Raw genomic sequence first — 23,995 nt, forward strand, 5'->3', positions numbered from 1 at the left:
GAGGTGAAGGAGAGCTTGGGCTCACACTAAAGCAATATTGCAGGGCTTGAACCTTCCCTCTGAAGCTCCCTAGAGCTCACTGCTCCAGGGACTCATGCTTCGTTGCCAATGCAGGTATAACCAATAAGGCTTTAACCTTGGGACATAACGGTACATGTCTTATAATGGAAGTTTTAGGAACCTCACATGCTGATTTCCTGGCTGCCCATACTGTCGTGGGGAAAATCGCAGCAAAGAGAAAGGAACGCAATTGTGCAATTGGGAAGAAAAGCGGTGTTTCTTTCTTTTTCACTCTGTTGCTAATTCAGCCTTTTTACTCATTGTGCTTCTACTACAAACTCAGTTAGCAGAATTTAAAACTAGACTCCTTACAACTGTAAAAAGTACCAACCTTGTTAATGTATGTGGCACAGAAAATTGTTGAAAGGTGAAATCTGGCCAAATGGAAAATAATTCTTTGAGGAGAAGGTGTGCATGTGCTGGAGAGAGTCTGTGGTGGACACCACACAGGACAAATGCAAAAGGTGGGGAGACCCAGGAACCTGCATTTTCACAAGCTGCAAGAAAAATATTTCTGGACCTATGATTTGAAAATAAGGTCTCATTCATCATGGGTGAGGATCACAAAACCATTTCCAGAAGTGACAAAACCTGGGAGCTGCCACTGCAACCACCAGTTGAAGAAAGAGTGCGTGAGCCAATGTTTCCTTCAGTTCTCTGGGGTCAGTTTGTAAATCCAAGTGGACCATCTTGTCCCTTAATAAGTGCAGAGGAAACTCTTGTTCTGGGTGTTGGGCTAAAGTGTTTGCTTCTAATAGGTCCCTTAGTAGGTACTTTTCCTGCTCTCCCACCATGTGATGGGAGAAACTTCGTTTTAAATGAAATGGGTAGAAGGTGTGATTTGGTTATATATATGTACACAGACCTACACACACATGCACACATGCATACACACAAATATACATACATATCTATCTGTATATATGTATGTACACACACACACGTATATACACACATATGTACATATACACATACACATACATATGTGTGTGTGTATATATATACAGAGTATGAAATGCATCCCCAGCTCGTGCAGAGCTCCTTGCCCCACCTAAAGCCTAATGGACAAAGGGACCTGTGCTGGCCTCCCCCTGCACTGTCCTAACCCTGCAAAGATTGCAGTGCAAGACAGCAATGTAGATGGGTCAGGCAGGGCTTAGGGGAGATCGAACCATGCGGTTCCAGGGACTGCAGCATTTCTTTCAAATGGTGGCTTTCCCTCACTGTGTGCCAAGAGGCAATAATCTTGTCTCATCACTTACCGATTCCCTGGATTTCCCACCTAATGGCTCAACACAGTCTATGCCTGTAGGGCCTTTAGGATGCAAAGATAGGATAAAGGTGCGTTTTGAAATAAAAGCAGTGTACTTGTTTGAAGACTTTGAGTGTAAATTTTTTTTAATCTTGTGAACTTTTTGTAGATTTGAAGTTATTAGCTGTGCTGTCTTCTTACCTCATACTCCTACCAAAAAGAGCCAGAGCCAGCTGAGTGCCTAATATTGGGTAGAATTGTTGCTAAGACTATTAATGCCCGAAGAAATTCTGCTTGCGCCAAGAAATGGGATGGGTACATCCCAGGTAAGGGTTATTTTTCTCCAGTTTGTTAGCAGACAGGTAGGGTTTTGTAATGTAAGAGATTTCCAGGCTAGAACAAAGACGGGGGAATCAATGCAGGAAATGAAGGTGCTCTGAGTAAGCAAAGACTTCAGGACCAGCCCAGGGGACAGGTGTCTAGTTATTTGGGAATATAGCATGATCCAAAGCAGAAATCATGCCCAAAGACTGAAATTACAGAGTATGGTGCTATAGCCCTGAAAGGAGCCCCAGCTCTGAGGAATGGATGTCGCAGCTGGATCCTGTGCTTGTTGGGGCTTCGCCCAGGTATTTGCCTCTCTGGTGCTGTCAGAAGACAAGTGTGATCAAACCAGAAACTCCTTTTGTGAGCCCTATGTCTATTTACTCCATGAGACACAAACCCATGTGGACCAGGACATCAACAGCCCAGGATAAAGCATGCCTGTGGGCTACCAACCTGCTGAGGACATCTCAGAGGGCCCCCTTTCAGAAAGGGTGATGGGGGACAGGGATGTCTGCTCCCATGGGGAGGGCTGCAGGCTCATCAGCCCTGTTAGGTGCTCTGTGTGACCTTAGCAGACGCCAGAAAGACCAGGCTACAGCTCATCTGTCATGGCAGAGGTTTATGGAATGCAACATGACCAAAATATGTGCAACAAATACCAGACTATTCAAACGATTACCATATCAGTCAGCAGGTCTCTTGGTCAAAGGACCAAATGGCCAAAGACTTCCAGTCTGTGGGTGACTAGGGACTAAGGGACTTCTGTCTTGAAGGCTCCTTCTTACGATGGTTGAATTTAAAGCTCTTAGCTAATGCTTCTTCGCTTATAACCCCTGTCATTGCATATGTGGATGCATATGCCGATTCCTTTTAGTGGTGGAATTGCTGACATGTTTGCTAATACTGCTAAAGATATGATTATACATAAGATGTGGCAACCTAGCCCCTAAACTGAAGCAATACTGAAGGGGAAAAATTGGTTTTCCATTCCTCATTTTACAAGTTAATCATCAAAACCAATATTAAAATCACTTTCTACATTGACACATTTTTTCCCCCAACATTTTAAATGTTGAAATTTCACTGGCTAAGACACAAATGTAATTTCCGGTCGGAACAAAGTGTCAGGTGGCATCCAGCGTGCGGGGCCAAACCCAGGAGGCAGGAGGGCATTCAGCAGGGAGAGCCCTGGCAGGGGCAGGCCCTGTCCTCATCCATATTTCATCAGCAGGTGGGGGCCAGCGTGTGCCCAGGTTGCCTTCACAGAGTCCCTGCCGGCGGGGTTTGCGGACAACATTCAGCTGCTGTTTGCATCTTTTCACATAACTGATTTTTTTAAAGATGTGGACAAAGAAACCCTAAATATGATTCCAGGTCTCTCGCATGTGTTATAAATAGGAATAAAGATGAAAGGCAGTTGTTTAGGCTCAGGCGAGTTAGGATCGGAATTGGCCCAGGTTTAGTAACTTTGTATCTCCAAATACACGAATGCAGATTCTGCTCTAGTAGACAAATTGAGAAAAAACCCAACTTAGTTTTTATTTACATGGTTTAGACTTTTGCATGGAAGTTCTGCCTACTTGCACTTGTACACAAATGAGCAAATATTCAGGGACAGAGAAGGATGGTGCGCTTGTAAATTATACTTATTTGGGAAAGAAAAAAGTACGAATGGAGATGATTCATGAGAGCAGAATTTTTGCAAACAGACCCAGAGAAATGATGTGGAGGTCCTCCTGAAAAAAGGTTGCCGTTTGTTCGCTGGTAGGTTCGCGATATTTGTTTTGGACCGAGAAATTGCTTAAAAATAAAAGGGCACTGCTCAGAAACGAAACCCCTGGTGTGCCTGCGACTCAGTGAAATTGATTGAACTGGGGGGAAGGAAATGAGCCCGTGCATGCTGCGATTTCCACGCCGTGGAGACAACACAGGGCCTCCAGTGGGAAGCGCAGCTCCCCAGACATGTGGTTTCAATATCCGTAGGGTACGCGGCGACCGCTGCTGCGCAGCGGCCGTTCGGCTCTCCGTTTCTTGCATACCATCAGGGCTTGGCAGATAAGAGGGGTGGTTTTGCACAGCCTGCAGGGAGGCGCGCGGCAAAGTTGCCTGCGAACAACTTGCTCGGGAGCGGTGCAGATCCGCGCGCGCTCGTATTTCTGCGGGTTTTCTTTGCAAATCCCCTGCGGGCAGAGTTTGCTCAACTAGTTGAACTGGCTCTTTCTGTCTTGTTTTTTTGGCAAACTAAGAATTTCCTTCCTGATAAAAACGGACGGCGGGCGCCCCGATTGGGCGCCGCGTTGGAGAGGATGTGACATCAGGCACATCTCTCGCTTCGCCGGATCGCTGGCTGTCTCCCAGGGCAGCCAGGGAGCTGTTTCGTTAGATCCCAACCCAGGTACTCGAGTTTCTGCATGAAGTGCTGCTGGCACCACGTCCCAGTCTGCTGCAAGGTCTGTTTGACTCGTGCGTGCAGAGTCTGCTTAATAAATTACTCCCACTGCCGGGGGCTTGCCGGGGACGATGGAATTTGAACTCTCGAGACCGACCACGAAGTGAAAAAACAGAAATTGGACAGACGGGGCCGAGATGGATGATGAGGGAACGAATCAAAACACCAGCAAATCGCGAGGAGCCGGGGGCCAAGCATCTGCAATGTCTCTATCAAACCCACTGATGAGGGGTAAGTAACGCTCCTGCCTTGCCTCGAGCCTTCACCTCTGCCAGCAGCAGCAAAGGGCAGGGTCAGGCTACGGTGCCGTGCTCATCCTGATGTCCTGCTTCCAGTGCAGGTCCACAGTCAGTCCCACACAACGTCCCTATGCCCTCGCACTTCAGAAGGAATTTTAATAAGCTATTCCTACTTGATACTGAATTTTTGGTTGTTTTTTTGGTGCAGCAGAGAAGAGTGTCTGATTCTTTATTGCAGTTGGTACAAGCGGAAACAAATGCAGCATTTGAAACACAGCATGCTGAAAAAGAAGTTGCAATGTGGCACGTTTGACTTAGATTAGTGCCAGCTGGAAGCTCAGCACTGGCTCAGTTCCTCTTTTCTTTTTCTTTCTTTTCCTTCCCTTCCTCCTTCCTTTCCTCCTTTCCTTTCTTCTTTTTCTTTTTTCCTTTTTCTTTTTTCTTTTTTCCTTTTTCTTTTTTCCTTTTTCTTTTTTCTTCTTTCTTTTTTCTTCTTTCTTTTTTCTTTTTTCTTTTTTCTTTTTTTCTTTTTTCTTTTTTCCTTTTCCTTTTCCTTTCCCTTTTTTTTCTTTTTTCCTTTTCTTTTTCCTTTTCTTTTTTATTTCAGATGAGCAGACCCAAGTGTTGTTGCCCAGTCTGAGCCACCAGCTCTATCGGGTTCTTCTGCAATGGCCAGGGCATTGTGGTCAGTTGTGACCAATGATGTTGTGGTCACCGGTGAACAGTTATTCAGACAAATGACCTCGCTGTGATCACTGCTCTGTTGTCTGGCCTGGAGCCATTGAAAATATGACAGAGTGACAAAAGATAAGTAATTTAACTTCACATAACAGTTTAGCTGGACGTGTTCCCTGTAGCTGTTTTCTGAGAAGCTACTCCTTCAGCTCATGGCGAGTGCAGAGGGAATGAGGTCAATTAAGATAACATGACTTTACACTGTCCTCCCTCCTTTCCTGGGCTGTTCAGGACACTATCATTCATACCAAATAGGAAAACAAGACCCTAAAACTAGACGATCAGTATATCTGCTCTGTTATCTGCCTCTCCTCATGTGTGTCACATATGTGCATACTGAGGCTGGGGTGGGAGGGAAGGGACGGCGATGTTATTAACAGTATGAACCGAATCAGGTCTGCACCGGAGAAGAGCTCCAGCAAAATGGAGGCTGGAAGGAGAGGAGCCTACACGCTGCACCACTGCACACAGATCAGTTGGTCCTTTGAAAATCAGAGTTCAGTCCATTCCTCTTGTGTCTGCTTGCTCCTTAGTACAGTCAATAAGCTCTGCTGGCAACACACATCAGGAATGTATTAGGCTCTGGCTACATATATCACAAACTTTAGGGGAAAGCCTTAGAATATGAAAAATTCCATTTGTAATACTCTTATAGATAATGCCATAAGCATATGTGTGTACAAATGTGTATGCAAGAGCATACCTCTGCCAAAAGGATTTCAAAGCCCCTTGTGAGCTGCACCACACGGAAGGAAACCAGCCTGGGGACAGCCCCAGAGCCTGAAACACCCTCCACACGGTCAGAGGCTGGAAAAAGGTACTTTCAGCCATCACCACAAAAACGAGTGCTCTTCTAGAAACGTCCTGTGAATGCTATGTTGTCCACAGGGAGCAGTCAGGGTTTGTGTGGTTATTGATATAAAGCTTCCTCTTGCACGCTGGCAACACCTTGCCAGCGTTCATGTGCCCAAGTGATGGCAGTGCAATCAAATATGACCAGAGGTTTAACGTAACCTCTGGGCTGGCTGGGATTTTCAGTGGTGAAAGGGGAGCTAGGTGACCCAATGCCACTGAAAGCCAGTGGGTTTTTGGATGTCTAGACGCTGAAGGTCCTGAGGCCTGACTCAGCTTGCCTGTGGACTACTAAGGTGGGGGTAAATTTCAAATTTGGATAAAAGGTCTCATTCCTCTGTGAGAGAGCACTTGTACACATTTTTGGCAACCAGAAATCCTTGGTGCTGTGGCGGTACATACAGCTGTGCCACCCGTGTACACCGGCCTTGCTTCTTTACGGGCAGCTCTGATGGGCAAAGTGTTTTGAGGACTTCCCTGGAAGTCACTATTTCAGGATTTTAAAAGTCCATGGCCAGATAGCACTGGCATTTGCTTAGACTTTAATCAAAAGCCTGTGTATGGTATAAATACTGATCATTTGTGTTACGGACGGCATGCCTCTTGTGCTGTGCAGAGGGAGGGAGCGAGACCCCAAAATCCACTGCAGCCTCCCTCCTCCTCCAGGCGAGAAACAGGAGCTCCAGTCTGCAGCAGGCAGAAAACGGAAACTTTGTGGTTTGCCGGAACGTGGTGCCCTGGGTGCAGGAACTGGGGAAATTCGCCTTGCCCTGCAGGGAGGGTGCCTCCCCGGCGTTGCTTCGGGGCAGAGGTGTTTGCTGCGGACAGAGCTGAGCAGGAGAGATGGCGGCTCGGGGCCGTGCTGCTCACGGTGGCAGATTTGGAAGTACGTCGCGGCAATTAGTCATCAGACAGGCCTTTAAACCCCCTCTTCCCAATGTATCAAAGGCTAGTGTGAAGCTACCATAGGCCTCCACTTCCATTTAGAATAAAAGCCTTGGTTCCTCTCAGTACACAATTCCCAGCTGTATTACAATGTGTTGGCACATACGTCTTTTTATTTTCCACTCACATTTTGACGCTTATGTGGTCAAACTTTTAATTCATTGTTAAGGCTTGGCAAAATTGCAAGCTAATGGCCAGTCCATAGATGACTATGGTCTGGACTGGCTCTTTTTTAGAGTCTCAGTAGAAACCTGCATTTTCTCAAGCAAGCACTGAATAGATAAATTCTGCACATGGATGTGATGGCATGGCTGTGCACCTCCCTCTTTGGCACCAGAGTGCTCACACCTTGATATAACAGCTTGCTAGTTTGCACAAAACCCTGCCTGTGTGGCCAAAAAAAGATCAAGCTGCAGCTCACAAAACTTGTTCCTCAAACGAGATTTTTAGAATTACTATAAACATGCTTCCCTTGCAACTCATGCAGATTGGGCAATGGCATTAGTTTCTAAATGTGAAAATCAAAAGCTTTTTACAGAGCCTGGATACACAACCAATGGTAATGCAGGCAGGATCAGCAAGAACAACAGCATGGTCAGATAAAAATCATTTGACACACATCACTTTTAAAGCAAAGCTATTTTAGTCGATTAATAATACTGTGCTTTAATAATTGTAGCATAGTTTGGCTATCCTTATGAGACCAGAACCATAGATTCTGGAAATGGCTGTCCATTTGCTAAAGGCAAAGGATGTCTGTGAACCTACTGGAACTGCATGTTTGTTGTGGGACATGGCCCATGGAACATAGAAGGAGGCAGGCAGAGCTCAAATTATGCCAATAACAAAGAATACAATTTTCTTTAAAAACTGATTAGTGTACATTACCCAGATTTCCCGAGTTCATCCCCCTGTTCATTTCATGCACTTGGTACTGCCCATAAAGCTGTATTGGGGTTACGTCTCTTCCATCCTTTGGCCTTCTAATTTTGAGGCTTCTTCCAAATATGAAAGACGTCTGAGTTGATGAATCTTTATGTGCCTGTGAAGTTTGACTTGCTTCTCAGTTTCTTGGTTTTTTCCCTTTGACTTTCATAGCGAAAGTAATACAAGACTGGAAAAGATCACCTGACTCGTGGAGTCTTGTCTTTTGAGCTATTTCTATACTGCTAAATAAAAGAGATTGGAACCATTTCTGTCTTTGAGACCAAATGGTGCAGACTGACTTGCCTTCGCGTCTTCACCTGCTTAAAGCTCAATGCTGAATTATCCTCCTGGCTTTCTTTACTTGGCAGTGCAGATTTACCTACCAAGTCTGCACAGCCTCTGAGAGTATCTCACAGTGACAGGCAGCAGTGGAATAGATGGCAGGTTTCGAAGTGTCCCCCAAACACCTAGTCTGTAGGCCATGGCCAATAGGTCACCAAACACCTTCCCAGTTCCCTGGCAACAAACTTATGATCTGAAGGAAAAGACCCGAACCCGCAGCTATAGCAGATCCACGCCAAGAGCGGGAGAAGGTGCCAAGCTTTCTCCCCGGGGCGAGTGCAGGAGCGAGCCTGTGCCCCATGATCAGAGGAGGCGCAGCCCCAGGGCTGACGGTCCCTCCCAGCCTGCCCTCCAAGGCATCGCTCCTTCAGAATTCAAAGCTGGTAGTCATTTTAACTGCAACCATGAGCAGGATATACTGACCAGGTAACAGAAGCTCCAACCAGATCTGTGTCCTCTTTCTAATTATGGTCAGTCTCGGTGGACAGAAAATAAACCTCCTTTTTGGCCCCAAGGGGTGCCCAGTGATAGCTCAGATCAAGTAAATGTAAACCTAGCTTAAACCAATGAATGATCTAGTATTTTATACACACCTTCTCCCTTTGCCTTCCCCTAACTAGGTAGCGGTCATAACCAGAGACAGGGAAATGAGGAGAAATGGTGAAAATCATGAATCAGCTGCTTGTCCAGTCATCCCTGAAGAGACCCCTGTTCCTAAGGGCCTTTTGCTGCCCACAGCTCACCCCCTTCATGCTTCAAACTCACCTTGAGGTTATTTCTGGGATGTCACTGGGATTCTCCTGTGAGCCAGGAGCATGCTGGAGCACTGTTAGGGAAGGATTCTCACAAGAGAAGGTGAAGTCTTGATTATTCCAATAGATTTTTTTTTAATTACTTCATTCAAATAGGAACTATCACAAGGACCAGTTGGGTTCCCTCTTGTGATGTGCGTGTGACTACTACCAATTTGAGCAGCTGCTTGTTACAGACACCCACGTTTTTTGTGTCCAAGAAGGGAAACACTAAAATTTACCCTAGTTTAGTCCATCAATGAGCCATTGTTCAGAGACAGTAAGATGCAATATGTACATATTTGCAAAAGTGTGCAGGTAAGCATTGTGATGGACATTGAGTGGCTCAAAAATGGTATATGTTATTAGCAGAAATATCCTTTTGCCTACATGAACAACTCTAGACAAATGTATTGCGTAGTCATAAAGGAGTCTTGCCAGAATAACTAAATCTATAGCAGGCTTTTTGCAGCCACTATGCCCGCAAAAAGTCACCCCCCTACCTAACATAGCTATGCAGGCAAAGATCTTCTGTGTGTGATAGACACAACCCATTTCAGTTACCACTATCTTCAGGTCACGATTTACTTCGTGCAGAATTTTTGAATCACAAAACCATTGTAAGTCTCACTATACTAGATCTTATCTTGTTTAAATTTGATGTCCTTTACTGAGCACACTTGAAGGTGAGAGAGCACCCAACAGGCTGAGTGATGGCTGACACAGCTGGTTATCACCCTGTCCCAGCACATCATGGCAAAGTCAGAAGGGGCAGGACATCAGCCATGAGGGGTTCGGCTCTCGCATGCGTGCTCATACCTGAGACAAGGCAGGATCTGTGGATCTTGCGTAAGCACTGACATCATCAGCTGATCTGTAAAAGTTATTTTAAAGAATTACGGTGGCTTATTAGGTTTTGTTGCTGAAGGCGGACTTCTCGCTGTTAAGCATCCTATTCTATGCATATGATCTAGTCCAGTCCCTGAAAACCTCAGCAACTCGTCCAACTTGGTCATTGGGGTTTTCTCTGTAGTTAGTGGAAGGAGAGTGGGACATCTCCAGAGAGCCGCAAAATGTGTTTCCAAAAGAAGCAGGGTGAAATGCCCTCTGGAAATGCTTCTCTTCCTTCCCACGGGCAACCTGGGCCATTAACGTAGACCAGACACCGAGTCTTGAGGCAATGAATACTGAAAGAGGTAAATGTCTCCCAGAGGGATTATTGCTGTCAGCTGGCCCTGAGCCATAAAATCTGTAATACTGAAGATCCCCTTCTATTAATATTTGTATGGTCCTCAGCACTAAGCTAGTTTGCTTCACTATATTAAAATAAAGAACAAATACAGCAACTAGAGAAGTGAAACATAAAAGTCATTAGCAGCATTTCCTCAGACCTTCATGTTACTCAGCATAATTGAGGAAAGATACATGTCTTGTAAAATGCATCTAATAATGCTTGTGCCTGGCAAAAAAGATCTTTCAGAAAAGCACTCTACATGACTTGACAGGTTTGGTAACAAATTTAACCCTAAGGATTCCCTCCCATACCTCCTTGGTCCAGCTGGAGCTATGCTGACTCATTTCCAGTAATTATTTTTGGTATGCGGCTTCTTTCTGAACATCAAGCTTTAGATAACAAGATTACTTGGGAACACTAGTTAAAATTCAGTTTCTGACACGGACCTTTCATGCCTCCTCAGCTGTCTGGCAAGGTGACCTGAAGTCAATCTTTCACATAAGACCTTATAAGAGCAAACATGAATCTGTTTGCTTTATGTGGGCACTTAAAGTATCAGTGTATTTATCAGGGTAGCAGGAACAGTTTATGACCTACTTCACCCTGCACAGGCTGGGCCCGTGTCCTCGCTGCCGTGGAGCTCGTGTCCCACCCCATCCCCTCGGCTGTCCCTACAAGCTGAGGCAGACCCTTCCTTTGAGCTTCCCTCCATATGTGCTGTATCTCACTTCGTGGTTCCTACAACGCAGAAATTAGCAATATTAGTAATAGCAATACAGCTATTACTTAAAATGCACTGCCGCACAGGCTAACACCAAACACTGAAAACCGAGGAGCAAAATCAACAGGTAACACAATTTATCTCCTTGTACTTTGGTACCTTCTCTCGTTAGGTATTGTTGACTCTAGCCCAGCTCTTAGCAGGGGTAAATGACTGAGCAGCCGTACCCTCTTCAAAATGTAGTCCTTCTGCGCTCGTTGGTAAAGCGTAATGAGCTTGTGAAAACAAAGGCACTGGAAATAATTCAAAGTGAGGGGCAAGCTCAGTCAGAGCAAGGTGATGTTCTGCAAATCCCTCTCTCATCTCTGAAGGGGAATGCGGCCAGCACAAACACGGGATGAGTTAAAAACACACCCAGATTGAAGCCGCCCTCTTGTCTCACTCCCTGCCGGCAGCTGCTCCAAGGAAAGCTTGGCAGCTCCAGTAATAAGTTAGAAGAAGAGAGGCTTGCTGGGGTCACGCAGTTGAAGTAAAGTACGCCGATGAAACAGTCCATGGAGTTGTTAGCCTTTTTCCTGTCTTTCTCTTTATACAGACTTTGTTTCAGACTGGTCTCCTTTACATGATGCCTCTATCCATGGGCGTCTGCTTACTCTGAAGAAACTCATCAAACAGGTACCCCTCTGCTGGGTTTGTTCAGTTGTTGAATGCAGTCTGTGCTTTACTGTGAAACCTCCAGGGTGAGAAAATAATGTTGACTAGAACGCAGTGAAATCTGCGTGTAACAGATTTTTTTTTTTTTCCCTACAAGCAGTTCCTTGACTAGTGCAAGCTCTGTGCACTAAGCTGATGATGTATCGAAATATGCTGGGTCATACTTTAATTCTGGTGCAGGTAATGGGACCCCAGTCACTGGGATCTCCAGGCGGCTGGGGGATTCCTTCTGCAGCTCCTGCGCCTGCGAGCAGCGTTTGGTGCCCCGGGTGGGGGGCGGCTCCAGACCCAGGCAAGGCTCCGGTTGAGGCTTCAATTCAGCCGCCCACACATCTGTTTCTGAAGTGCCCAAGGGTATCCTACTCCCACTGCAGAAGAGCACGGCTAGGGAGAAGCGATTTCTGAACCTCACTGCTCCGTTTCCTCGAAATGCTTGGATTGAGCCTGTGGAGGAGTTGACGGAAAGGGAAAGGTTATTGGAAAGTTGGAGACTCTTCCAGCTTAACCTTCTGGAGCACCAAGATTACTAAAAACAAATATCCTGTAGAATCAAACCAATAGTTTCTAATGCAGGGGCTGGCTTTCCTTCAGAGCATGACACACTCTGACCAAAGACCAGAAAACACCTCAAAAGCATTTCAGGATTCGATCCGGTCAAACAACCGGGGACTCAGCAGGCAGGAGGTCAGAATGCTTGGGCGGTGATGTAAAAAGGCGGCAGTCACAACCCTGCCAAGAACTCCAGTGGCAATTTTTAACCTTTTTTTTTTATTTCAGAGTTTGCTATTCATGGTGTAGTAGAAATAAAACTATGCTGAGTTTCTAAAAGGACGTCTGTATTGTCCCATCGGACAGTCCACTGCCTACAGCTTTCTGCCCCGATTAGCAGTGTGTAGAAGGCATGACCTCTGGTATGCTGTGCCAGTGTCCACTCCAGCCAAAGCACCACAGCCTCCTTCTCTGCTTACCTATTGAGATGAGCAACTCCAGGCAGTTGAGGAAGGCGTGATTACATAAAGCTTTAAAGGTCATAATAGAAAGGGTTGGGGATTTTTTGTTTGTATGGGGGTTTTGGTAGCTGGTTGTAATGATATTTTCTATTAATTCATTAGGGGAGTGATGTGAATCTTGTTACAGCAGACCAGGTGTCTCCTCTCCATGAAGCCTGCCTAGGGGGTCACGCTGCTTGTACCAGCGTCCTATTAAAACATGGTGCTCAGGTGAGTGCACGATGGAGAGAGCATTGTCTCCAGTGTTAGTACGTTGTATTATCACTTTCTAATGTTAGGTGATGTACTATTCCATGACAGAGTATCGCTGTGATTTACACTCTGCACTTAGCTCAGCTTAAAATACATATGTTATAAAACGCACTTCTTGATAAAGCAATCCAAAAAGCACAGATATAAACAACGGTTACTGTTGTTCGTTAGATGAAGGTGCAATGTTCTCATCATTTACTGAAAGAATAAGGGAAAGTTCCTCTTGCAAAGTGTTTATAATCCTGCAACAATTAAGGGTGCATTTGATTTTCTGCACAGACTAATCCCATTGGTGTCAATATGTAGAGTCGTAAGTAGAGCTGTAGGACTGTTAGGATCAACTGACGACAAAATGGGAAGAAAATGGAAACAACAAACAAGTACGATGGTGAAATGGGCGTGTCTCATGGCCTCTACTTTTCAAGCTAATGTTGAAATTGTAATGAATAAGAAAATTAACTCATTATACATATATTACTTTTCAGTTTAAATTTTTTATTAAAAGGGGGTCTGCACACTTTCAGCTAAAAATGGACCATTTCAGGATAGGGCAATGGGCAGGTGTGTTTCAGCTGAGATTATTGAGGAATGGGCACACATTTAACTCAGTAACTTTATAACTCCTGAGACCCTGGAGCAGCACTGGTTAGACAGTCATTTGCAGGAGGAGACTTGGGGGCAATTTTTAAAAATTTTTCTTAACTATCTTTTTAATAAAAACTTGTAATCCTCAGAAGCAGTAGGCAGTTTTTGCAAGGAATTAAATAAAAAGTATTGAGAACCCTATTTTCTGTTGAGAAACTGGATAATTTTAATCTATTTTGAAATATTGAGAAGAAGAACAAAAAGCCTGATTGTGGTTTTTTTTCTCCCAGGTGAATGGAGTTACTGTCGACTGGCACACTCCGTTGTTCAACGCTTGTGTCAGTGGCAGTGTGGCTTGCTTGAATTTATTGCTGCAGCACGGAGCCAGCCTCCACCCGCCCTGTGACTTGGCATCCCCCATCCATGAAGCTGCTAAGAGAGGTAACCCCATGGGCATCAGCACCCCTTTCCATGTTACTAGCAACGTGTTGAAGTGGAACAGAGAGACAAAAAAGATAATTTTCTTGATTTGGGTCATGTGAAATACCTTCCTAGTTGGTCTCATCACGAGTGGGGCAGTTCCTCCCACCCCTGGTGCTCACTGAGGGCAGCTCGGCTGGGCTCTTGGGGCCTCTGAGTTCATGTGGTGACACCTGGAAGGGGTTGCATTATCCAAGTCAGTTGCCTACAACGTGGACATCTGAGGGAGTCGTCTGGCTATCTTCAAAAGCAGTGGAGAGAAACACAGCGTGATTTGTCTCGTCTTCGGTAGACATCTGAAATGAGTCACATAAAATGCGAGGGCTTTAGCCTGTTTTTGCTAACAGTGGCTTTGCAGCTCCTCTTTTCCAGGTTGGAAACACTGGAGTGGATGAAAGTATTACACTACCATTTCTTGACAAAACATTGAATCTTTGCCAAATTACACCGCTGCAATAGAGAATTTGCTGAAAAAATGCCTGATCTCTGTGAGCTGACTCTTCCTTTTTCCCTTTTAAGGTCATGTGCAATGTGTCGAGTTCCTCGCATCCCAGGGGGTAAACATAGATCACAACATCAAGCATCTGGGTACTCCACTTTATGTAGCTTGTGAGAACCAACAAGTGAACTGTGCCAAGAAGCTGCTTGAGTCAGGTAAAATGAAAAATAAAGGATGATGTACTTTCATTTCCTGCAACATCTATCTTTGGATTCTCTTTGCATTAAAGATTTAGAGGAGGTCCTGCTCTGAGACCTGGAGGTGTTTTGCTCTTAATGGCAGCCCTGGGTTAAATGGGTTAGCAGGGTAACCAGAGTCTTCTCGACCCAGGAACTCAGCTTTACAGCTCCCAACAAAATCATGGGTGATCCTGGATTTCACATGGCCGGTCATGCCTGGAGCAAACACCATCCTTTCCATGTGTCTGTGTGTGTGATGCTGCAGTTATTTGAAGTGGGCAGGAAAAAATTTCCTTTTTTTCTTTTCCTTCCTCTTTACCCAAAACAATTGACTAAATAATTTTTACATAGTATTTCTGCAAACACGTTTTAATTCCCACTGAGTTCATAAAAAGTTTGAAACATTTCCAACACAGGAAAATGTTCAGCACTATATACTTTGCATCAAACAAACCTAGCTATAGGTCTAAGCACTTGGATAATTATACAAGACCACTTCTTTTTATCTACAATAATGCATGTCTTCTAACCAAAGGGGCCATATAACCTAAAATAGCCACATAGCTAGTACAAAAACAATGGACCAACAAAGCCACTTCGGAAAAAACAAGCAACCATCATGTAGATCACCTTATGCACTATTTAGCACAGTGATCTTTTTTTGGAAGAAGTCAAATAAAAATTAATCTAAATATTAAATGTTTGGCTATTATTTTCTGGTTTCTGCCATTTTGGTTTTTGCTGCCTTCTATATATGAGAATGTGTACTATAAAAACATTATGGATAGTTTTGAATTAGTTCTGCATCTCACCCTTCTTAGGGTGTTTTAGGAGCCATTATCCCAGAATAACGGATGGGGGAACACTCATCAGGGGTGCTTGCTTATATCCTCCTCTGACAAGGGCTTCTAGAACTTTTCCATCCTCACATTTTTTCTCCAACAGATACTTTGGCATTTGGAAATCCTACCAGCTTAAGCCTCTAGTACAGAGCAGGTCGAACCCCTGCATGTATTTTAAAGGAATGGGGCACTGGGATGGGCAGCAAAGGAGGGCTGTAGGTGGAACTACATCTTTGTCCTACTTCAACATATGCATGGGCTGGGCTGTGGATGAAGGACTTCCTCATGCACCATTCCTCTGGGATCATTTTCTTAGTCACAACCCCACTCCTCCTCAACCAGTGTGAGTTGTGCATGTGCAAATTGTAGTACCAAGCCCCAGCGTAAGGAAATCCACCTCTGGGTAGATGCTACAGCATTTATGGATTATTCAGAGAAACAGCAGCTAGTGCAGGAAATGGAAATAGGCTACTGTATAGTCGTTATTCTTTGTCATTGTTCCTTGTCATCTCTTGGTGTTCAGGAGCAAATGTGAACAGCGGCAAGGGCCTGGACTCCCCTCTGCACGCGGCTGCCAGGAATTGCAGTGCGGAGCTGGTGACGCTGCTGATTGACTTTGGAGCGGACATTTGGGTGAAGAACGCCGAAAGCAAGAGGCCGATGGAGCTGGTTCCACCCGGCAGCCCTGTGGGCCAACTCTTCCTGCAGAAAGAAGGTGCCCCTTAGCGCTTGTTTTATCCGTTCACTCGGGATTTGTTAGGGAAAAACTACACAAACTGCTGCAAAAGGCTATGCTATTCCATGCTACAAGCACTGCAAAACTGAAGATAACTAAGCTTACCTCCATTCGCTGACATATGGACGCTATGTTTTCTAGTGTCAGAATATGGTGGCACACTATTAGGGATAATGGTAACAACAATAACCGACCTTTCAACCTCCAGGTTGTGAATCTACTGCATAAGGGAGCAATCGTATGGAGCTTGCAATATAATGCAAAGTAGAGTTTAGGGTGAAAAAACAAGCAAAACGCTCCTTAGAAATTAATGGTGTCTCCTTCTGATTACCTAAAGCGCGGGAGTCAGCGGGAGTCTCTCAGTTCCCTTGTTTCTGAGACAGGCGTAGACCCAGGAGTGTTATCTGTAGTGTGCCGACAAACGCGGGCAGAAAATCACCTCTGATGGGAGTTGAGGCTAGCTGGTGGGTGCTAGGGCTGGGATCTTTGGTTATACAGTATGCCGATGGTCAGGTACATGCCAGATACTTGTCTCAGCATAGATGCAAAATTGCAACCAGAAAATTTTTAACGTACGTGATACTGAAAAAAAGTGTATTGAAACACTGATCTTCTAGTTCTTTGCTCTTTACTTTTATTGTTTGGCCAAGATCTTATGTAGGTGCAAAAGTATCTTTAAAATGAAAGACTCTATATTAGGTTTTTTGTGGGGATTAAGGAAAATTGCACAAGAATGATATAATGAATATTTATATATATGTGTGTATACATTTATAAACTAGGCTTTTTTTAAAGGCCAATACTATATGCTGAATAATCTAGCAGTATCAAACTGTAGGCTTAACCCTTAGGAAGTGCTTATTTTGTACCTGTAAATGAAATATTTCCAGATCCATTTTATTTTATTGGTTATGAATACTTTAATGAATTATGGAGAGAAATCTTACTTACCAATCTTCACGAAAATTAGATTAAGGTCTCTCGTGTCTAATCATTGGTGTACTTTGTGTTCTTCTTTAGATGTTCTCATTCAGTCAGAAGACTGCACATTACTAAATAATTTTCATTATTGTCAACAAGTTGCTGATGGTGTGGTCTATGACTTTATTATTCCAGTTACATGTCGATGTCATTGTTGTCATGAACAGATTTACACCGAGGTAAAACTGGAGTAATAAAGTGATGAATCGGGCCCTACTTGAAATAGTAACACGAAAATAATAGCGTGAAAACAACTGTGCTGTGCATCTCATGTATGAGCAACGGATATTTGGTTTCCCAGCCTAATCCACGGTGCACAGAGCGGTGATCTTTTCAAGCTCCAGCCCCCGCTGCGTTACACTCCTGACTCCCGTGGCACTGCGTGTGTCCTGTTTATTTGAGATAGAAAACCATTTCAGGCACACCCTGTGGAGCCGGACCAAGAAGCGCTGCTCGGGCTGAGCTGAGAGCCTGGGCAGTAAGGAACTTTTCTAAGTGAAATTCAGCAGTCGAAATCAGAAATGATAAATGCCTGAAGGGCATTTTGCTGCTGAATAGTTTTTTTCTGATGTTGTCCAGCATGCCTTTCTCTGAGTAGGGTCATGCCTGATGGGCAGCTGATGTCTGACTTCTTTGGCCGGCCGAACGGTTGCAACCTGGGGGAGCGGTGCAAATATTACCCCTCTGGTTTCACAGGGAGGTTTGGCAATGTGCTGCGGGGATCAGAGTCACCCCGCCAGCCCCACGGCCGCTCAGCACCGGCACAGCTGCTGCTCTCCTGCCCCACTCCCACACGGGGCTCCTCTCCCCAAATGCTGGGGGGCAGCAGCCCCGTGCCCACGGCCAGGGCAGGCTGGAGGGACCGTGTTTTTCCACCAGAGATGAGTTGGTGAGTGTGCCGACCCAGAGTTGCCCTAGAAATAGCCCAGAGCAGGTGTAGTACATGTGGTGGTCTCCCTTCCCAGGACTTCACCATGCTGCCGGACCACCGCCTACCCTGCTTGCATTGCAGGGAGAGTCCTACGTGTGGGTGGGAGAATTAGCTAATCATCCAAAAATGCACTTTTTTTTTTTTTTTTTAAGAGTATGCTTGTAGTTGCTAAATATTTTTTCAGTGTAGAGACACTTGCTCGTGTTTTGGTAAGTGTTTAGTTTTTGAGTTTTTTGGGTTTTTGTTAATGAAAGCTTTTTTACAGGCAGGGCATTTATCTGTGGGATCAGAGTGGCCAACCACACGTGCGGCGTGATACTGCAATAGCCAGCGTCACTTGCCCTGTATCAGCTTGCCTTGCTGTCTTGTATCCAAGCATAGGGTAAACCATCCCTGACTCCCAGCAGGAGGGTGCAGCCCTTTGCACAGCCCTTCAAACAGTGCAGCAGTTTTCAGCCTTGCAGAGCTGCTGGAAACGTGGTGGAAGACTCAAAAGCTGATTAAAGCTGCCACCTCACCGCATTTTTGCTGCAGCCCCCGTTCCTTCCCGCTGTGCTTCACTCCTCCACCAGCACTAACATTTCAGCTCTCTGGTGAACGCTAACTTACCCACCCAGCAGGCAGCCACGGGGGTGGCACCTGAAGTGTCCCCTCCCAGCTCACTTACCTCCCTCTTGCTTTCTACAGTGCCTCTTCTTATCTCCTCCCCACTCCCAGCACCTAACCCCCACGACCACACTCGCTGCTGCCCCTGCTTTGCCCCCTTATCTGCCCTCCCACAGACCCCCGTGACCCACTGCGCCTGTCACCCCCGCGTGCTGCACACTGGGGTGCAAATGACGTCTTGGGGGGGGCTGAACGTTGAACAGTGCCACAGCTAAAAGCATCACGCGGGATCTACCTCTTTGGGAAAAGGATAAGTAAGTGTATAATGCCAGTATACTTAAATAAAAAGAAAAAGCACCACAGGTTCTTCAGCAGGGCTTGTATTTATCAGCGTGGGACTGGTTAATCTGGAAGGTTTAAATAAAAGATTATATAGTATTTCTTTTGCTATGTGTTTGTTACTATTATGAAATATGTCTCAAGAAAGCAGTGGGCTGCAAACTTGGATCTCACTGGGGGAGCCAGGGGGGGAAAGGACTTTGAAGGAAGCATCACCATCTCTTCTTCTCAGACAACACAAACCACTTCACGCTCGTGCAGCTTAAAGGGGAAAGACTGACGCTGCTAACGCTAATTGCGGCTGCGTAATGACAGAGACCAGGCTTGAATTGAATCGCAGCCGGGCTGATGTCCTTTGGTGGGCACAGGTCTGGCTCTTCACTGCTGAGCGTCCCGGGGTGGCCGCGCACCCCCTGCGCGAGGTGGGTTGCAGGAGTTGGGGGGAGCGGTAATGCACAGCTGCCGTTTCAGCTTTACAATTTTGGGGCGATAAAGCCCCATGTGTAACCCCACATGTGTAACCTCTTCCCGGCTCTTTCTCCAGGGCCGCTGTCCTTGATGCAGTTGTGCCGCCTGTGCATCAGGAGGTCCTTTGGACACAAGCAGCATCAAAAAATAACTGGACTTCTCCTCCCGGATGAGCTGAAACATTTCCTTCTCCACGTTTAAGCCCTTCATGTTCAAAATGGTGCCTTTAATAACACAGCAAGGTTCGTTGAGGAAAGACTCTTCTCATCAGGAGTGCTGCCGATGCCTGCAATGTTAATTTACGATAGTTGCTGGTCCCTAGTGAAGCCCTGGGTCCAAGAAGCACAGGACTGACCAACTCGCTCAGTCCTCACTGCCACCACTCCTGGCAAATCCATCATTTGGAAAGGAACAATTCTGCATGGTTGCATGGTGAAGCTTGAAAATGTGACTCAAGAGCCCCCTAGAAAGTGTAGAAAATGAACACAGCATTTTAAAATAGATCTCTCGATTCTCTGTGTCCTGGCACAGTTTCAGAGGGCTCGTGGTTGACAGCCCCTTACAAAGAAAATGCATATCCCAGCCCAGCACTAACAGCACTTCACATATGTATTAAGGATACTAAGGATAGCTACACTTTCTCTGTAAGCAGCGCACATGTGCCTGTCATCTGTGAGGGCTGTACCCACACCACTGTACGGATAAGGAAAGGGAACCCAGCTGAACCTAGCTGCAAAGGAAGAGAGGCCCTCTGGCAGACGTTACTTATTTTCTAAGTATATCACACTGCGGACAGATGAGCACCAACCAGCAATCATCTGCATTTAGGCCAGCATCTGAAACACGCATTTCTGCCATGACATCAAGTAGGTCACTGCTGATGGCAGCTCCCTACAGTGCAATAATAGTGGGGGGAAAGTTTTTAATCATCCATTAAAATCACTTATTCCTGATGCTTTGAGACATAAGGGAGCCACACTTCAGTACTACGCATTTTCTCCTTGTAGCATGTTATTTTTCAAGGACACAGGCTAACAGGCTGCCAGTGGCAGGCATTGAGTGCTCCCCCTTTCTGCCCTGAAAATTAGGTGATATTTCCGAAGCATTTCTCAGCATGCACCAGAAAAACAACAGCTTCTATCCCCTTTCCCCACCCAAGAAAAGAGATCATCCTAAGACTGAGATAATGTCTTTTCTTGGAGAGGTGCTGCCTCATTCATAGTATTTTCCATGGGAGTGGTAATAATAACACCTCTAATGCGGGGTCATAAAATAAACAATGAAAATACTGAAATTAAAGCCCACCCCAAATTAAAAAGATAATGGGTAATTTCTTCCCCCCGCTCAGTTGCTGAGCTGCTGGCTCAGCGTGCACGTCTCTCAAACAAACACGACATGTGTGGTTCTTATTCCACCGAGGTCGTAAGAACAAATATTTCCTCCAGCTAAACTTCAACACTGGGTGTTTTTCTTTCCCTCCCAGAAACACGTCCTGCTGCCACAAACCTAAGTGCTGTCCCGGGCACTCCCCTGGGAATATCAGCTGCCCGACACATGCGGCAGCAAAGATGCTGAAGCTCCGGCTCCTCTGCCTGCCGCCCTCTCCCCTCCCCAGCTCCGAACCACGGTGCAGCCGCATCGCCTGGGAGCAGCAGCGCACCCACCGCCTCCCCTGCGGGGACCCAGCGCTTGGGCGCTTTTGGAGATCCTTTTCTTCTTGACTTCACTGTGAGGACTCCTGCAAGAGCGGGCTCGGTGCGTGAAAACTGTGACGACATTGTTAACGCCAGCGATGAGATATACCAAGCCCTCATCTCGTAAGTGGAGAGACCAGCAGCCTTCAAATACACGAACTCAGTTTGATGTTTACTAGCGTGCCGGTGTGTGCAGTGCAAGCCTTCCTTTCACATATAGGAAGTTAAAGAGGATGGATCAAATGCTACCTGGATACTCATATTTGATGTAAATTACAAATCAAATCCTTGGCTGGACAACATGACTGCTGGCTATAGGTATCCAGTGTGATGGTTTGATTTTTTTGTGCTGAACAAATACAGCAAGAGCAGTCCTGTTGGTTTTATGGGACATTAATTGTACCCTAATGGGACAAAATGACAAACACAGTTAAAGCCGTAACTCCCCTTGTGACAAAGACACGTAGAAATCTTCACTGATCGACTCAATCCACCACACATAATTTGAGCCATGTAAAAATTCACTGGCTGGTTTTAGATGGCCTTCTATATTCTTTCCCTCCTGCTGGGGAAGAAAAATAGACATCTGTCTTTATACATGGAATAGAAACACACATCTTGGATAGGTGGAGCCTTCTAAAATCAGTATCTTGGTTAAGCTGAATCTGCATTGAACAGGCAGGGAACAGAAAATTAACCTAGTGCTTAACTTTTTAAGATTAAAGTGTGAAGAATCCCAGTTTTGGTAACACATCTGAAAGCTGAAGATCCAAGTTATTGTATTTTAGATGATGAAGAAACATTTTTTTACCTACTAGTTTTATTATTTACCTTTAAGCATCTTATTTTGTAACTTCAGCCAATGGGTTTCTAGGAGTAATGTTAATACTAGGAGAAAATTGCTCAGAGAAGGCAGTGAGAGTGTTGCTTCTTGATTGCTTTTCTTTTGGAAATTTCATAGTGTGACTCTGTTTACTTGACTCCCTCTGATCAAGTGTAATTAGGATGAATTCTGTATGCTCAGCTTGTATCATCTCAGTATATTTGCTTATTTATTTTAATATAAATTGTGATCAACACTGGTGAATTACAGCTTTATGCATCAACACTTACCCAGTTATAAACTGTAAAAGTTGTACAAGATGCAAACTGAATAAGCTCATTATAGGTGAGGTTTGGACCTTTTTCTATATTTGAAACCATTCCAAATGTAATGCAGGACTTGAAAGATTGTCAGGAATATATTTTATGAGATTCTTTGCTATTATTTTGTTAGCAGTTTAATGTTAGTCAAGCTACAATTGTATAGAATATTTGCTCAAAAATAAATGGCTTATACTCTTTTTTTGATTTTTCATTCATTTATTAAATGATAGCTCTAATTTTGTGGATTGTCTGATACTATGGAGTTTTGGACTGAACTCTGTCTGCAAGCCTGCCTACAGGCAGGTAGTGTACAGGATAATTCCTTCAAACAGACCTATAGCAAAGATAAGACTAAGTTGCAAATACTGTGAAAATCTTGCCTTTTGCTAATGTTTTAAGGTAGAGTTGGACTCTTGCAATTAGTTTTCTACTCACTTGAGGGTTAGTGAGAAGGAGCGTGAGATTTCACAAAGTAGGAGAAGATGTAAATTAACATGGTCACCATCTTTAGTTTTTGGGGGTTTTTTTTGTTTTTTTTTTTTTAATTGATTTACATCTGTTTGTTTCTTCTGTCTCCTCAACAAGAGGAGTAATGATCATGTAACGATCTGGGTGCCCTTGTGTGTGCCTACACAACAGGAACTCTTTACTGGAAGTGAGCGTATGGAGATCCCTGTATGGTCAGAAGTCCAAGGGGTGTCTGCCAGCATCCAGTGTGTACACGGTGGGGCTGGAGAGGTGCGGGAGGGCACTAATTCCCTCTCTGTTAGATGTGTCTCTCGATGTCTCTGCCCACAGAGAGCAGCTGAGAGAGAGAGGGCAATGCCAGCAAACTGCTTTACAAGATGTTGTTTCTGCTGGATACAGAGCTGCTTATGAAAACTGTGGAACTAAACAACCAACCCCTCAACAAAAGAAGATAACTGATTTAAGCAAGAAAATTCTCTTTTGATTTATTGAAAGAAGTCTGATGCAACAAATCGTTGCAAAGTTGGTTTGGGTCTTCAGCAGTTGCTAGGTGGGATCAGCCACGTCCCAGGACTCAGTTCTTCATTCTGCAGTTGTGTGCAAAAGGTCACAGCTGCCCTGCACATTTCTCGTTGTTTCATTTTTTTCTCTTAACTGGAAACCACAGACATCCTAATCTAATAAATGTAATATACAGCTTTGGAGTGTATGCAGAGAATGTCCTCTTGTCTCTCCACTGACGTGAATTCATTGCAAGATGACTAAGAAGAAAATAAATATTACTTCACTAGCTTAGCAAAATGGGACAGACCAGCTGCAAAATAGCAGATTAGTGGTGTCAGAAGAGAGAAAAGAGAGTGCTTGTATCCCTAAATTGGGATATACTAAATTCCCCTCGGACTCATGTTCTTGAGAGCCACAGGTCTAGGACTTGATGCTCCTGGAGCCACATTTTCTTGCTTAACACATGCACTGTATCCGTCAAAATGGAGACTGCCTTGCCCTGCAGTCCCAGCCAGAACCCTGCTAGCTTTGGATAAAAATTCCCGGGAGTTATTTCTCTGCATATCGAGCGATTATTTGTCTTTCCTTGATACATTGCTCAGCTCACTGCTCCAAGGGATAATCACTTTCATGGACACAGGCAACATTTGATGCAAAAGTGCTCTCTAAGATGCCTCAGGGAGTCCA

At 44.9% G+C, this 23,995-nt stretch overlaps 1 protein-coding gene across 1 annotated transcript; it reads left to right on the forward strand.

Moving 5' to 3' along the window:
* The first annotated feature begins 3,934 nt into the window (after positions 1 to 3,934).
* ASB9 (ankyrin repeat and SOCS box containing 9) lies at positions 3,935 to 22,509 on the forward strand. Its single transcript, XM_075522057.1, has 8 exons — positions 3,935 to 4,319; positions 11,470 to 11,549; positions 12,701 to 12,808; positions 13,726 to 13,876; positions 14,435 to 14,569; positions 15,959 to 16,150; positions 19,573 to 19,738; positions 20,980 to 22,509. The coding sequence occupies exons 1-7, from the start codon at positions 4,226 to 4,228 to the stop codon at positions 19,695 to 19,697; spliced, it is 885 nt and encodes a 294-aa protein (XP_075378172.1). The 5' UTR covers positions 3,935 to 4,225; the 3' UTR covers positions 19,698 to 19,738; positions 20,980 to 22,509.
* The last annotated feature ends 1,486 nt before the right edge of the window (positions 22,510 to 23,995 follow it).

Source organism: Mycteria americana, chromosome 1 (assembly GCF_035582795.1).
Source record: "Mycteria americana isolate JAX WOST 10 ecotype Jacksonville Zoo and Gardens chromosome 1, USCA_MyAme_1.0, whole genome shotgun sequence".
NCBI classification, from domain to species: Eukaryota; Metazoa; Chordata; class Aves; order Ciconiiformes; family Ciconiidae; genus Mycteria; species Mycteria americana.